Consider the following 15000-nt stretch of genomic DNA (forward strand, 5'->3'; position numbering starts at 1 on the left):
AAGTTATGGGAGTAGAGGAAAAATGAGGTGTAGGCATGTTATCTTGGGTCATGATTAGATGGTTTCGAATATCTCCGAGAGTTTCTGAAGTGCATTCGATTGAGGAGGTCTGAGAAACAAAGGTTTTCTTGTGAGGGGTAGAAGAGGAGATAGACGTCGGAGGGGTAGAGGAAGAGGTGGTGGAGGAGAGGGTTGTGGTAGGAGATGGGGGGGGGGGGGGGCGTGTAGACTGTCTGTTGCGGGTAGAGCGAGGAGGGAGAGGGGTAGGTGTCGGGGCAGTGGTAGAGGCTGGGGTGTCTGGATTTAGAACTGTGAAATAATTTGATTGGGAGAGGAAGGGGGTAGAAATGGAAACCTAGGATGGAGGAATAGATACAGGAGATGTAGAAATATCTTGGGAGGAAGGGGGAGGGGCAGAGTGAAGGGTAGTACTGGAGTCGGGAGAAAAGCTTGTCTGAGTGCTTCCTGTCAGTGAGGCAAAGTGAGGCTAAGTTTGCATCTGAGAATTGCCACCTCGGACTCAAACTTGTAGATAGGGGCAGCCACTATAAGATACATTATGAGAGTCGCCACAGTTGACACATGTGCGTGACTGAGCAGATTAGTTTGATCGAGCATGACCAGGTTGGGCACATGAAGGGAATCGGGCTGTGGAGCGGCAGTGTCTGGTAGGGTAGCCTAAACGCCAACAGTTCTGACATTGCAGGGATGGAGGTTGATATGGTCGGAAAGGGAGCTTTAAAGAGGAGGCCACGTCTAAAGAAAGTATTCTTGTCAATATAAGTGGATGACGGCGGTGTAAACAATACATAGCAAGATCGGATGGTACACTTCAAATCTCTGCCCCAGCAGCTGCCCTTCCTCCTTGGGCGGACGCAGGTGGCCGCCCGGTTTTCTTTTTCCGCACGGAAGTAAGCATGTGTCCTCGAAGGGAGCCGCCGCATAAAAGGACACGTTCGTAAGACAGAGAGAGACACGGCAGACAGGCCAACCCACACAGGGTCCATCTCCACCACCTCTTCCTCGACCCCGGGGGGTCTCGTATCTACCTTCAACAATAAACCCAAAACATGACCCCTTTCGCTGACCCGCCCCAAGTCCATCTCCCGTGTCGTTCATATTCTGGTAAAAGCGATGCTCCCGAGCTCTCGTATCGTTCATGTTTTGATGGCAGCGGAAGAACCTCACAACGCCAACGCTAATTCTCCGACTTACGCTATCTACCAACAAGCTACTCCTGTCGAAGTGCTTCCTCGCCTTCCTTATCGCCCAGCCATCGCTACCAAGTCCTCTTCTGATCGCGCCTACTCGCACCATGTCTACCCTACTACTTTGTGCTGACCACTCACGCCTGTGCTAACGAAGTCGCTGACGTTATGTTCCCGCACTCTACGCCGTAACCATCGCTCACCTGCCTCGACAAGTCTTAGCGAACCCTCGTCAGCATAGCCATGAATTCGCATTTCTACCCACCACCACTAATACCTCCTCGCTACTATTTAAAAAGTAGGTATGCCATATTCGTGCCAGATTAACTATTGCCCTCCCTATACCCACCCACACCTTACATACAAGTTGCCTTCTTTCAAATTCAAGTACACACCACTCAATAAACACACACTACTAACTCTGCACTACATTATTTCACGCTGTCAACCATTGTTTTTTTTTTCAACGCAAAAAACAAGTCACACACTGAGATCAGACCTAATCCCCCTCACCTTTACCTCACACCTCGAAGTTCGGTATCTTGTCCTCAGTAATGCTGGAATTTATGCTTCTTTACTTTTAAGGTATTGGTGAATATGTAACATGTAACTAACTGATGGTAGTCTCTTCTGTTAAAAATAATGGTAACGCTGGTAACGCATGACTGCATTTTGAATACATGGCAATGGAAAGCTTCAGATTGGCCGCTTTTACTAATTTGTACCTTACTTAAAGTTCGGTATGCCATTTTCAATATAAAGGTAACATATTTTACAATTACAGAAAAGAAAAAAAATGAAAGAAAGTATTACAGACTTGTTGTTGCAGGAACTTTCAAAGGTGCCTTTCTCAACATTGACAGTTAGGACATAAGCCTTTCTTGTTCTTGACCATATATATATATATGCATATGTATATGCACACGCACACGCACACTCTAACGCACACGCACGCGCACACATGCACATACACATGCACATACACATACACATACACATACACATACACATACACATACACATACATACACATACACATACACATACACATACACACATACATTTGACACACACACACACACACACACATATATATATGTGTGTATATATTCTTTTGTTTCTTTTTCTTTATTTTACCCTTTCCATCTTTTGCTTTTTACATGTTCATAAGAACCTAAAGCCCATTAATTCCACAAATACTGATGTCTACTGTCACTGGGATTTGAGCTTTCTCCAAGCGAGGGAAGTGACCAAGCAGGCAAACATAGTCACACAACCCTCAAGGTGTGAACACAGGTACATGGCACAAGTCACCAACTAGCAGTGAATCAGAGATGGACAGATTTGGCAAAAAAAAATGAAAATGTAACAGCATTATAGTCTATTTACATTTATGTGGTTAACCTATTCGCCGCTAGCAACACGCCTCTTTGGTCCTCTATTCCAGCAAGACAGGCGGCCTGATCCCGGCCCGGTCACGGTCAATCGGCTGGTCTCCCCCGGTAGGCTAGGGTCAAGCAGTCATGCCGCCATTGGCACTCACATGAGAGCGCCGTCACAATGGGCATTGGCTGCGTATATCCTCTCATCACTCCTGTTGCTGTTAGACACTGGTTCTGACACTCAGCTTCCCCTTGTTGGACTCCGTGGTGGGTGGAGGCGTGAGAGGATGAAGCACTTACCAATATATGGAAAAAATTACAAAACACCCCCCACAGACTGATATTAATGTTGACGAACCGCGCAAGGCCCAGACCACGGCAGTCACCATGAAGGCATATGTGCCTTCCGGTGGCAAAAGAAAGCCCCATGCACAGGATGACACTGTCACCCCTGCTGCTAAGGTGGACAAGACCGAAGCCAATGGGTCTGTCCACCGAATAGTCAGAGATCTTGACTCGCGAGCTGGCCTCTCCAGGCCAACAGCTAAGCCAGGGAGGCCCCTGAGTTCTCAGACGGCCTCCCCGATTGAGAGGGGAGAGCAGGCTGAACCAGCCGCATCAGCTGCTGCCTCCACAAACAAGCCCGAAAGCCGAAAGAGCGGGCCGAAGCGTCCGAGGCCGGAGACCGACTCTGATGAAGAGTCAGGACCCCCTAAACGCTTCGCCCAGTTCAAAGTGCCAGCTAAACCCGAAGGCTTCGACAATGCCTACCAATTGGTCAGGGCATTGGAGTTGCAACGGAAAATCCGGTTGTCGATCCGGGTCGCCCGAGATCAGGGCATGATCATAATGCCCAAAGATCAAGCTACCTTGAATTTCCTCCGGGAAACGAAGGAGCTAGCCGATGGGAGGAAAGTGAGTCTTTCCCCACTAAGTCCCGAGGAAAAGAGAACCAAGATGGTGCTACTTGGCTTCTCAGTCTCGTACGATGTGGAGCTGATCGCTTCACACCCACAGGTCGTGCAGGCTTCCCGAATGTCGAAGGGGAAGACCCCAACCAGGTAAGTCCTGGTGACCATGAAAGGTGCCCCAACCACTACCCTTGATCTGGGTAACTGGGGCACCTACAACATTCGAACGTATGGGCCAGAACCACTTCGGTGTTTCAAGTGCCAGAAATACGGTCACCACCAGGCTAACTGTACAGCCAAGCCTAAATGTGGTGTCTGTAGCAAGGCACACAACACAGAGGTATGCCTCAAGGCATACAAAGAGGAAAAGAGGGACACAACAGCCAAATGTCCCAACTGTGCCAAGAAGCATCATGCCTGGAGCCTGACTTGCTCTGTCAGGAAAGAGGCGGCCCTCAGGCGACAAGAGGTTGCTCAAAACCGACCAGACTTTGTTCCTGCCCTACCGGGCACCCATGTCTGGGGAAGGAACAAAAGCGAAAAGGCCTCCTGACCTCCTAAGAGGAAGGTAGCCGCCCCCCAGCCGACACCGGATGTCTCAACAAAAAGGAGTTTCCGACAATGCCAAAGGTGCAGAAAAAGAAACTAAAGAAAAAAGTTTCTAAGAGCACCACAAAAACCTCCCCAACAGATGATCATCTCCTCTTTGACGAGGACGATATGACTCTCCTGTTAACTGCTGTTGTCACAGCAGTAGCAACAGCCCTGGGGAGGTCGAGTGAGGAGGTCGAGAAGGCAGTTTCGGTCGCCATGACGGCAATGACCCAGACTGTCGCAGCCCTGAAGGGAAGAAAGCTGGTTAGAGCAAAACCAGCCTCACCCTCACCCCAGGACGAGACTCCCCTCCCCACTCCAAACCAGGCCATGCCTTCACAGGCAGAGCCAAAACAGGCTGAATCTGTGCAGCCAGAGCCAGATCACGCTGACCTTGCCCAGGCAAGGCCAGCAAGGCCAGCCAAGAAAAAGCCTGAGAGAAAAGCCGAACCAACCAAAGTCAGAGCTACCAAAGGCTCTCCACCCCCCAGTGGACCCAAGGATAGCCTGACAATAGACGAGGAGCCCTCAACCAGCGAGGAACTCGCAATGGAGTTGTCAGACTCCGACGATGTCTCTGATGTAACTATCACTGAGTAACATCATGACACACCATCTAAGCATCCTACAGTGGAACATCAATAGCTTCTCTGCAAAGAACGCTTTTCTCCAAGCAGTAGTGCGATCAAGGAACATTGACATTGTCATGCTCCAGGAGACATTAACAGTGGACACTGTTCGCTTCTCAGGGTACCATGCCTTCACACTGCCACGAACACCTGGCAAAAGAGGCTTGATCACCCTTGTGAGAGCAACAATCCCCTGCTCCGCAATAGCCGATGCATCGCACTGTGGAGACGATGTTGAATCCCTTGCCGTCGAGGTTCACCTGGCCGGGGGGCCCCTCAAACTGTACAATGTGTACAGCCGGCCACGCTGTAGAAGCTTAGACATCAGCCAGGTCTGTGCTTCTGCTGCACACGACCGAGTGATCATAGGGGGAGACTTCAATGCACACCACCCCATCCTGGCTCCCTGCCGGGCACCGGATGCGGCCGGCTATCACATAGCCGACGTGCTAGAGACATTCCCTGAGATCGCTCTCCTCAACACCCAAGAGCCAACGCATGTCAGAGGAGGGGTCCTAGACCTCACCCTGGCCACTGCAACTCTGGTGGGGAGGATTGGCTGGCGTGTCGATGAGACCGTCACAAGTGACCATTACGGCACTATAACTACCCTCATGGATGCTGGCCCAGCCGAAATCCTAAGACCGAATCCAAGATGGAAAACAGACAAGGCCAACTGGCAGGCGTTTCAAAACGCCTTGGCCCTCTGTCTGAGATGCAACGATCCCCCACAAAGCGAAAATGTGGAAGTGCTCGAAGCTAGCCTGCTAAACGCCATTAATGAAGCAGCCTCACAGACCATACCCAAAACTCGGCCTGGGTCCAGAAGTCACAAAGACGCCTGGTACTTCAATGACGAGATCAGGGAGGTCAACCACAGGGTGAACATGTGCCGAAAACTATTCCGAAGGCAAAGAACCCCTGACAACTTATCCCTCCTAAGGGAAGCTGTCACGGATGCCAAGGAAACTGCCAACAGAGTCAGGCAGGAAAAGTGGCTGGAATGGTGTGAGTCCTTCGACCACCAAACCACCCTTTCAGAGTTGTGGCAACGGGTCAAGCGAGCTACCAGCCGCTCAGCCCCGAGGTGCATTCATCACGACCCCCTAGCAGAGGCTAACAGACTGGCGCACGAGTTCTCTGCGAGAACGAGCAGCAACAGTCTGCCAGCCGAGCTGAGGGCAAGACAAGAGCGTCTACAGCCAGACAGACACGCTCAGATCAGAGAAAGGGCAGCCGAACCCGATAACTCAGACGTTATCTTTTCTCTGAGGGAACTAAGGAAAGCCTATAAAACCAGTTCCAACACAGCCCCGGGCTCTGATGGGATCTCGTACCCCATTATCTCCCACCTAGGACTAGCAGGTGAGCGTGCACTCTTGCAACTCATCAACAAGTCCTGGGAAACTTCCACTCTACCCCAGAGTTGGAAGTGCTAAGGGCATGGACTCCCCCCACCCCGACTTTGCCGAAGCCCCGCCGTGGGCACTGAGCCTGATAGAGTTCAACATAATGAGCCTGTCAATGAAAAAGAGCCTATACCCCATGCCTAGCCTAAAGGCAGAAGCCCACAGGGTCATTGCAGCCATCACTCCTCCGGGTAGTAGAACATACTACACGGATGGATCGGTCGATCCCTTGAACCATACTGCAGGCGCCGGCTTTGCAGCAAGGGATGCCACGCGATCCATGAGGGTAACAGACAACGCCTCCTCGCTACAGGCAGAGGCAGTTGCAATCATGGGAGCCCTAGGCCACGCGTCCCTAAGGGAAGGACACGTGGTCATACACACAGACTCCAGGGCAGCCATTGACTGTCTTCAGCACAGCTCACCCACAGACATCTACCTACTGACCACGATTCTCACAATGGCACAGAGAATTCTTGCTCAGGGTAGAAGAATTATCATCAACTGGGTCCCAAGCCACATCGGCATCAGAGGGAACGAGCTTGCTGACAGACTAGCCGTCGCTGGCAGGGGTATGCCCCCAAATCCCATGACGATAAAACCGAGCCGAAAATTACTTATGGAGAAGTGTGCCTTGGTCGGTCGTACCTTCCTACGGCAGCTCCACAGAGAGGAAACGAGAACCTCCCCCTCGGCCAGCTGGTACTCAGACGCCACAGGCTATGAACCGCTGGCACTCTCTGAAGTAAGCAGCAGAGGTACAGAAGTCATTCTTCACAGAATGCGCCTAGGTTACCACTGTGCATGGCAGATTATCCCAACAATCGAACGCGATGAAAGGTGCTGCAAGCACTGCGGCGAGCCGAACGCCACACTAGTCCACTACCTAGAAAATTGTGACCATACACAATTCCTGAGACATGGACCGCCCACAACAGCCGCCGTGCTGGTAAAGAGGCTAAGCGAAATGCTTACACCATGGCGGCAGGAGCGCCTACTGGCAATCCCACCGCCACGGTAAGCACCGAGTGTCAGACAACTCAATGAGACAGCCGTAAAAAGCTGACACAGGCCGGGCCATATTTAGAAGGCCCGGGCGAAGCTAGAACTTCGCAAACCAAACCACCACACCACCTATTCGCCCCAGATTTATGTTCTGTCCCCTGTAGTTATTGGTGAATTTTGTTACACACAGATGGCTCCACAAGTGCTCAGCTGGCAAGGAGTCTATCAGTAGGCCCTAGTTACCGATCCTGATTTCCCCATTCCTTGAATTGGCGGGGAAATTAATACCATTGCTATCGATACTGTTATTATTGTTATTGATGTTATGATTATTAATTTGTCATTAAAATATTCTAGACAATGAAATGATACAAAAGTCCATTTCTTAAAGTAAAAGAAAAAGGGTAAACAGGTGAGATAGGTAGTTTCTAATAACTGGCTATTTGGTGATGGTTAATGGTTAAAAGCAAAATAAATGTGCTAGACATCTAAGGTCATATAGCACTATAGTAAATGGTAGTGAAGGGTGGTTGAGTTAGTGATTAGTTGTCAAAGCTGGGCAAAGGAATTTACGAGTAAATGGGTTAAGGTTGGGTAAAGTAATGTATTGTATGGGGGTCAGATCAAGTGAAGGATGTATATGCATTTGAGGAATTAAAACAGGTTGTCAAAGCAGAAAGTGTGAGAAGCTGTGGGAGGGATCACGAAAAATCGGTCCCATTTGGTTGGGCTTTATATATTATTTAAGAATTTTGTAGAGATGGGAGTAGTGTTGAGGGAGGTAGTGTTATGGGGAGGTGGACAATAAGGTTGTAAGGTAGTAATAAGGGAGGATGGGGTAGTTGATGAAGAAGGTTGTGGGGGTATAGTTGATGAGCATGTTGGGAGTAGAAATGTCTCCTGGGGTGTTGATTAGGGTGGATACTGTACTAGTAGGCATTGAGGAGGGGATATTAGTTGTAGTGTTCAGAGCCATGGTCAAAAGAGAGCCTGGGATCAGGGAATCAGGCGAGTTTGAATTGGTGGAGCTATTTGATGAAGAGGCAAGCCTCATTGCCTCTAATAATGGTATGGTTAATGGTTAATGATTAAAAGCAAAATAAATGTGCTATTTAATAATGGTATAAAATCTTCATTGTTGGCCATGATAAGCCTGGAGTATGTTGGGGAGAGAAACGGTCCACCCCTCAGGGTCCCTTGGGGTAAGGGCTAGATAACTAAAGCAGGGGAATACCGTGCCCATGGCTCCCTCAGGCCGTTCAGGACTGGCACAAAGTCAGCCTTTCATCCTTTCAGCACGGCTCTCACACCTTAGGAAGTGGATAGTAGAAAGGGTTGGTGAAGGGACAGAAAGGAAAAAGTAGGAGGGAAAAAAAAAGACCATGCAAAATTTGTTGAGTCGAGAGCTGAGTCCCAAGGTTGGGGAGTTCCCCAGGATTGGGTCCCAGTCTCCGCCTCCTAAGCCCCCCCCCCCCCCACGACAACAACGGGCAAGGGATTGGGGGGGGATTTGGTGATTAAAAACTCAAGTCAAGTCATATAGTATGCAGTATTGTGACGAAAAGGGTAAAAATGAGTTAACAATTAGGATAAGCAGACAGAGGAAGGGGATAAAGAAGTGAAGGAAAGGAAAAGGGGGAGAAGAAAAGACCATGCAGAATTAGAAGAGGCGAGGGCTGAGGTCCAGGGCAGGCTGATCCCCAACACCGGGCCTCAGTCCCCATGACAACAAGCAAGGGATGCTAATGTGGCTATTCTCGTTGCTCTGTTTAAGAACTCGTATGTAATATGGTTATGTAAATGTACTTTCTACCTGAATCATTTATATAACTTTTTATTTTTTGAGAATTTCACTTTACTTGATTTTTATTATAATTTTGTATCTAATTATTCTTTCTTTGTACCATCCTAATCTACAATAACTTCTATATCTCTAGTTATTTTTCTAATTTTCTAAGTATTATGAAATGAATACAAAAAGAATACTCTCAAAATATCTAACTTTGATTTTGTCATGATAGATGACTGTGGACAAATAAATCATGGATGAAAACTTTGATGGACTTATACATTTCTCATTTTCAAAAGGGTTAATAAAAATTACTAATACTCATTAAATTTATTCATTCACACAAACAGAAAACAGTGTTTTATGTTAGCATGACCTGACTCCCTTTCATTATAACCAGTGTAGAATTCCTATTGCTTGAAATATCAACTCTTTTTGAAAAGCAATAGGCTATAAAAACATCTAATTTCATGTAACCAGTAAATAAAATGCCATTCATGAATGACTCTGAACAATACCTATTATCAATTTCAATAGATCACTCTCCCACTAGGAGTATGATCCCAAATGCAGGACATATTCAATGAGGGCATATCATTCAAAACGATCTTCAAATTCACAAGATTTTGTTATAAAAGGGGGATGTGTTAATACAAAATATTTCATGTATGGAGTAACTGTTTATTTCAGCAACGACCAAACAATTATGTACCCAAGACTCTATCTTATCAGATATCTCGTTCGGTATCACCCAAGTCTTCACAAATAATGAAAAAGTAAAAAAAAAAAAAGGGGGAGGCAAAAATACACCATTTGTTTTACTTCCTTCTGTGTCTAGTAAGTCCCACTCACTCGCCTCTACATCTCCTCGTCTTCATCTGATGAGTCCTCTACTAGGGCTGCCTTGGCATATCTTTCCGCCTCCTCGTACAGGTCCTTCGGCACGCGTTGGTGACGGCCCCCAGACTCTTTGCAGACCCAAGACAGTTCCAGCTCGAAGTGACGGTCTTTTACTTCATCGTGGACAAGGTAGATGCTGTAGTGGAGGAGGCAAATAAAGGCAAATAATAGGTGTGCTGCTCAAATGAAAGATCTGGACTTCTTTAAATCTTGATGAATATATATATATATATATATATATATATATATATATTAAACTGGAGAGGGATACAGAACAGGAAAATAAAGGGAAAGAGAGGGAGGAAGAGGAGAGGGAGGAAGAGGAGAGGGAGGAAGAGGAGAGGGAGGAAGAGGAGAGGGAGGAAGAGGAGAGGGAGGAAGAGGAGAGGGAGGATGAGGAGAGGGAGGAAGAGGAGAGGGAGGAAGAGGAGAGGGAGGAAGAGGAGAGGGAGGAAGAGGAGAGGGAGGAAGAGGAGAGGGAGGAAGAGGAGAGAGGGAGAGAGGGAGAGAGAGAGGGGGAGAGAGGGGGAGAGGAGGAGAGGGAGTGAGGGGGAGAGGGAGAGAGGAAGAGAGGGAGAGAGGGAGGGGAAGGGAGAGGAGGGGAGGAAGAGAGAGAAGGAAAGATTGGGGAAGGGAGAGGAGGGGAGGAAGAGAGAGAAGGAAAGATTGGGAAAGGGATGAGAGAGGTAGAGAGGAAGAGAGAGAAAGAGAGAGAAGGAAGAAATGAAGTATTATGTAATTTCTAGAATCAGGATGAATTATTCCGCTTCAATTGTAAAAATAGCGAATAATGCAAAAGTTCTGTGTGAAATGATTTACTTGAATTCATACTTTTCCTAAGATTCATCCTATAGTAAATCCTGTTCAAGGTGAACTGGGTTCTCCTTGGAAAATGTATCATGAAATATCACCATTTTAATTATTTTTATACAAGACCACAAGCAATGCACAAAACTTACATTTTTGCAGCTTCTTTCACCAATTCCTTACAGCTTAAATCTTTGAGTTTCAGCTTCTCGATTTCTGTCTTAGCATTCTGCTTAGCCTTGCCTACTGCACATCCATAGAAACCCTGAAAATAAAATAAAAACCACTTCAGTCCAAATGAGTATCACATGATCCCAACATCTTACTCACCATGATCCTGAAAGACCAGTCAAAAACCAGTGGGACTTTTTCACATAGCTCTTTTACCATAAACGAGACGTGTTTTGCCCAAGCTTCCTTCAGCCACTGTGGCAATGTTACCCCCATGCCTTCATTCCCTGGTTACAACTCCTATGTTTGAGCTAATCATAAAGTCCCATTTTTCCTATTCTATCTTCTTGTGAAAGGAAAATAGTGTGTGTGTGAAGTAGCAATTCTGGAACTAAACGGCAGATTTCATTAAGCTAATCCACAGTTCCCCCCCACCCTCACACATACTATTACAAACCATAGAATTACATCCTGGTATTATGTTGTCTTTTTACTATTTATATATACTTATCAATAATTCTAAGTAAATATTTTGTTGTTTTATAGGATAATAAATTATTTTACATGTTTTCCTCACATATCCTTAGTAATCAATCCTCATAAATTTTGCAAAACCAAATTCAAATGCCTGCAACCAATAAATGCTTCACCCCATACTTTTCCAAATAATTTCTTCAGCTTTTCCTCTATTAACCCATTTGATCCAGATGCCTTACAGCCATCAATTCAGGCATTAGGCTTACATAAGTGGACACACTAATGGATATGCACCCTTTGCATTGTTATTTTGTCTTTCCAGCATAAGTGTTTTTAGCTTTTCAGCCAATTTCCAATGTGTATATTTGTAATTTGCTTTGTTTTATCACAAGATGGTAATAGACAGTTTTCTTTGCACAGACTTCATCTCTTCGTAGTCTATATCTCAGTGCAATAATAATAATAACATTTTGTTATTTGTGTCTTTTTTTATAATATTCAAGTTTCTGTAATATAACCTGTACCATCAGTCATGGCAGGCAGGAACAGGATCACCAGCATGGAAATAAGTGTCCTTTCTAAAGATAACACTCTTCCAGTTATGGCTCATAGACATTACATTCCACACTCGATTATCAATCAAAATAATGCAAAAGCCCCTTCCTAAATACAAAACGAGTCTAATTCGTGGCGAGTCTTTCACATCTGGAGCATACACAAGGATGATAAGCAGAAACCTAAACACTAAATGCTTGTTGAAAGTCAACCCCTAACAGATGGCACTATCAAACTATCAAAATATGAAGAAAATTAGAAGACAATTGTTTCTATAGCAATTTTATAAACTTTACCGATTTTTCCTACCATGACCACAGAATGTTTCCCTTATACAGGGTACATCTATGGTAAGCTTTGGTACCTGTCTCAATCCTCCGTTTCTTTTTCAGATACCAACTGGTAAATCTTTTCTGCCTCCTATCAAAACATTTAATTTCTATATGTAATTTCCTTTCAATTTCTATCTCTTCCTCTTAATATATACTTGTATATAGTAATAACTTGCTTTCTTTAACTTCAATTAACATTATATGAAATTATACTATATTTGCTTGCTACCTCTCAGCCATTTTCCAGATACTTTACCTCTCTTTACAAGTACAAAACAAAACCTCAGATGCACCCCATCCAATGTGCTGATCTCTCAAACAGCCTTGAAACCTTTTTTTTTACGCACATATTTCCTTATTTGTATATCATAATATGGAAATAAAAAGGAATGCTTACAAGAAAAGATTATGTTCTCCTATTGTCTAAATATTTTTCATATTTCATGTGTGTCGTAATAAAGCATACCCTATTATTTCTATCAAAAATTCTGCCATTTACCTAATAGCATCAGATTCATAGACACTTCATTGTTCTGTACATCTACCTATATCATATTAGATTTGTTGAACACAATATCTCCTTTTCTTATGTTATTCCTCTTTTTATATAATATAAATGTCAGTATTTATCACAAAAAGGAAAACTACAAAGGGCATAATTATAATAAAGGAAACTTATAATGGACATAATACAAAAAAAACTTACATTACACATGCCAGCTGGATCTGTGAGGTAAAGCTGTGGTCCATCCTTATCAAAGGCACCAATCATTACAGAGCAGCCATATGGTCTTACAGCAGAGTAGAGGGTATAGGCATGAAGGTAGGTACTCACTCGCTCTGCCAAAAGCTGTAAAATTAAGAGTTCAGTTAAACAGGTTGCAAAGATGTAATCCTTTGAAATTGTTTACAAGGAGAGAAAGGTTCATGTAAATCAAGAGTAAATCTTTCCTGCAGATCATTTCACTGTGGCCTTTTGAGATATCCTTTTGAGACAAAATTACCAAACCTTACAGTATATTTACTCAAGAACAAAGTACCCATATGCAAGTGCTACAGGACATTGAAAGAAATTTTAAAACATCAACAAATTCAGACAATGAATAAAATAAACTCATTCATCAAGTTTTCATATTCTATTATCTTTCCCTCCTTTCATCACATCCCTTCTTCTGCCAAATCCAACTTCTATTATTTCCATCTGTCTTGCAAACAAATGCTTGCAATTTCACAAACTCACCATGCAAGGGATGGGCATTCCATACTCGGCACGGTAATTAGAAGCTTCGATTCTGGCTACATCAACGATAGCACGAGCATCAGCTAATAATCCAGCACAGGCCTGATGGACGTAAAACAAAGAGATTAAGTAATGACAATGATAGATGGAATGACTTGTAAATGGAACTATGGAAGAAAAATAAGATACTGAGCAAAAAGAATGAAAAACAAAATGAGATGTATGTCTAATGTCATTAGTAGAGCCAATGATAGGATGTAAAAATAAATATAGATAACAGTAGACTAATTTAAAAGCTATTCCTATCAATAATAATCTAAGAATATTTTTTCAACAATAATAAAATGACCAAATAGACATTACACATGCAAATATGTTCCAAAACAAAATGAGAAAAAATCTTACAATTCCTGCATGTGTGTCCACAGTGAAGATGCGCTTGTTTGCCCCAGGTTCATACAGTTTTGAGGTAATAATCTTCTCTACAGCAAACACAACACCATCTTTGCAGCGTAAGCCAACAGCAGTTCTATGAGTGTAAACATTGGGAAAAGTTAGAATCAACCATCAGTATAACTTTAAAAGATACTCTGAAATTAGTCTAAATCTTCCACTAAATATAACCATGTAATATATTTATATGAACACAAGCAGCAATGATTCATTACTCTATCTATCTGCCTTTCCATCTCTCTATCCTTTAACAAATAACCTATTACTCTCTCAACATATGTATTTGTATTGAACAAAATACAAAAATAAGTGAACAAAATAAACAAACAAAGGAAATAATTCCTCACTCACCCACTGTTCTCGACTGCTTTTTGGGCATACTCTACTTGGAACACTCGGCCATCAGGCGAAAATTGTGAGGCTGAAAGATCGTACTGGAAAGGAAAACAAAAATGCTTTAATAATTCCCTTATTTCCTTAAATAAAAAAAATAATTATTACCTTAAATAAAAAAAATAATTATTACCTTAAATAAAAAAAATAATTATTACCTTAAATAAAAAAAATAAAGTCAATTAATTAATCAAAAAGTATAACATAAGGGGAAGGGAAAAAGGATAAAGCACAAAGGGAGGGAAAGAGGGAGAAGGAATAGAACATGGCAGGTAGCCCTATTTTAGGGGGGGTAGGGGGGGTTAAAACAATCATAGCAGCCTATTCTATTCTTACTCAGTGTCCAAATAAGGAAAATAAATAAGACAAATAATTATCTTTTTACAATACAACAATAACTTCTTGTTGCTATTTACATTTCATTAATGGTCTTTGTTATATTCAAAAGTTCCTAGTCATTTTACATTTTCCTACTAAAACCTTGAAATTGAAATAAAGTGAGAAAAATGCATGGAATTCTCATTACTGCAATGGGAATCATTGTTTTTGACAATATTTATATAGGGAAATACAAATATATAATTTCTCTTCAATGTCTTTGACTTCCATACAAAATACAATCAAGCTACAATACAGAACTTACTAACTGTACCCTTTGAGACCAAGTCTGTATTACTCCAACCAACAACCTTGGTGGTACTTCATGTTAATCCATGAACATCGTAGTATTTACTTAGCATTGCTC

The 15000-nt window shown here is 43.7% G+C and overlaps 1 protein-coding gene across 1 annotated transcript in view; it reads right to left on the bottom strand.

Moving 5' to 3' along the window:
- Positions 1–9245: 9245 nt before the first annotated feature.
- Positions 9246–15000, bottom strand: part of LOC125042181 (proteasome subunit alpha type-3-like) — a 7347-nt gene continuing 1592 nt past the window's right edge. Inside the window, exons 2-7 of the mRNA XM_047637666.1 lie at positions 14214–14296; positions 13815–13938; positions 13410–13511; positions 12876–13019; positions 10787–10899; positions 9246–9963 (exon numbers count right to left, since the gene is read on the bottom strand). Coding sequence (XP_047493622.1) covers positions 9786–9963; positions 10787–10899; positions 12876–13019; positions 13410–13511; positions 13815–13938; positions 14214–14296 — 744 coding nt within the window. The 3' untranslated portion in view covers positions 9246–9785. The remainder of the gene's footprint in view (positions 9964–10786; positions 10900–12875; positions 13020–13409; positions 13512–13814; positions 13939–14213; positions 14297–15000) is intronic.

This window comes from Penaeus chinensis, chromosome 31 (assembly GCF_019202785.1).
Source record: "Penaeus chinensis breed Huanghai No. 1 chromosome 31, ASM1920278v2, whole genome shotgun sequence".
NCBI lineage: Eukaryota > Metazoa > Arthropoda > Malacostraca > Decapoda > Penaeidae > Penaeus > Penaeus chinensis.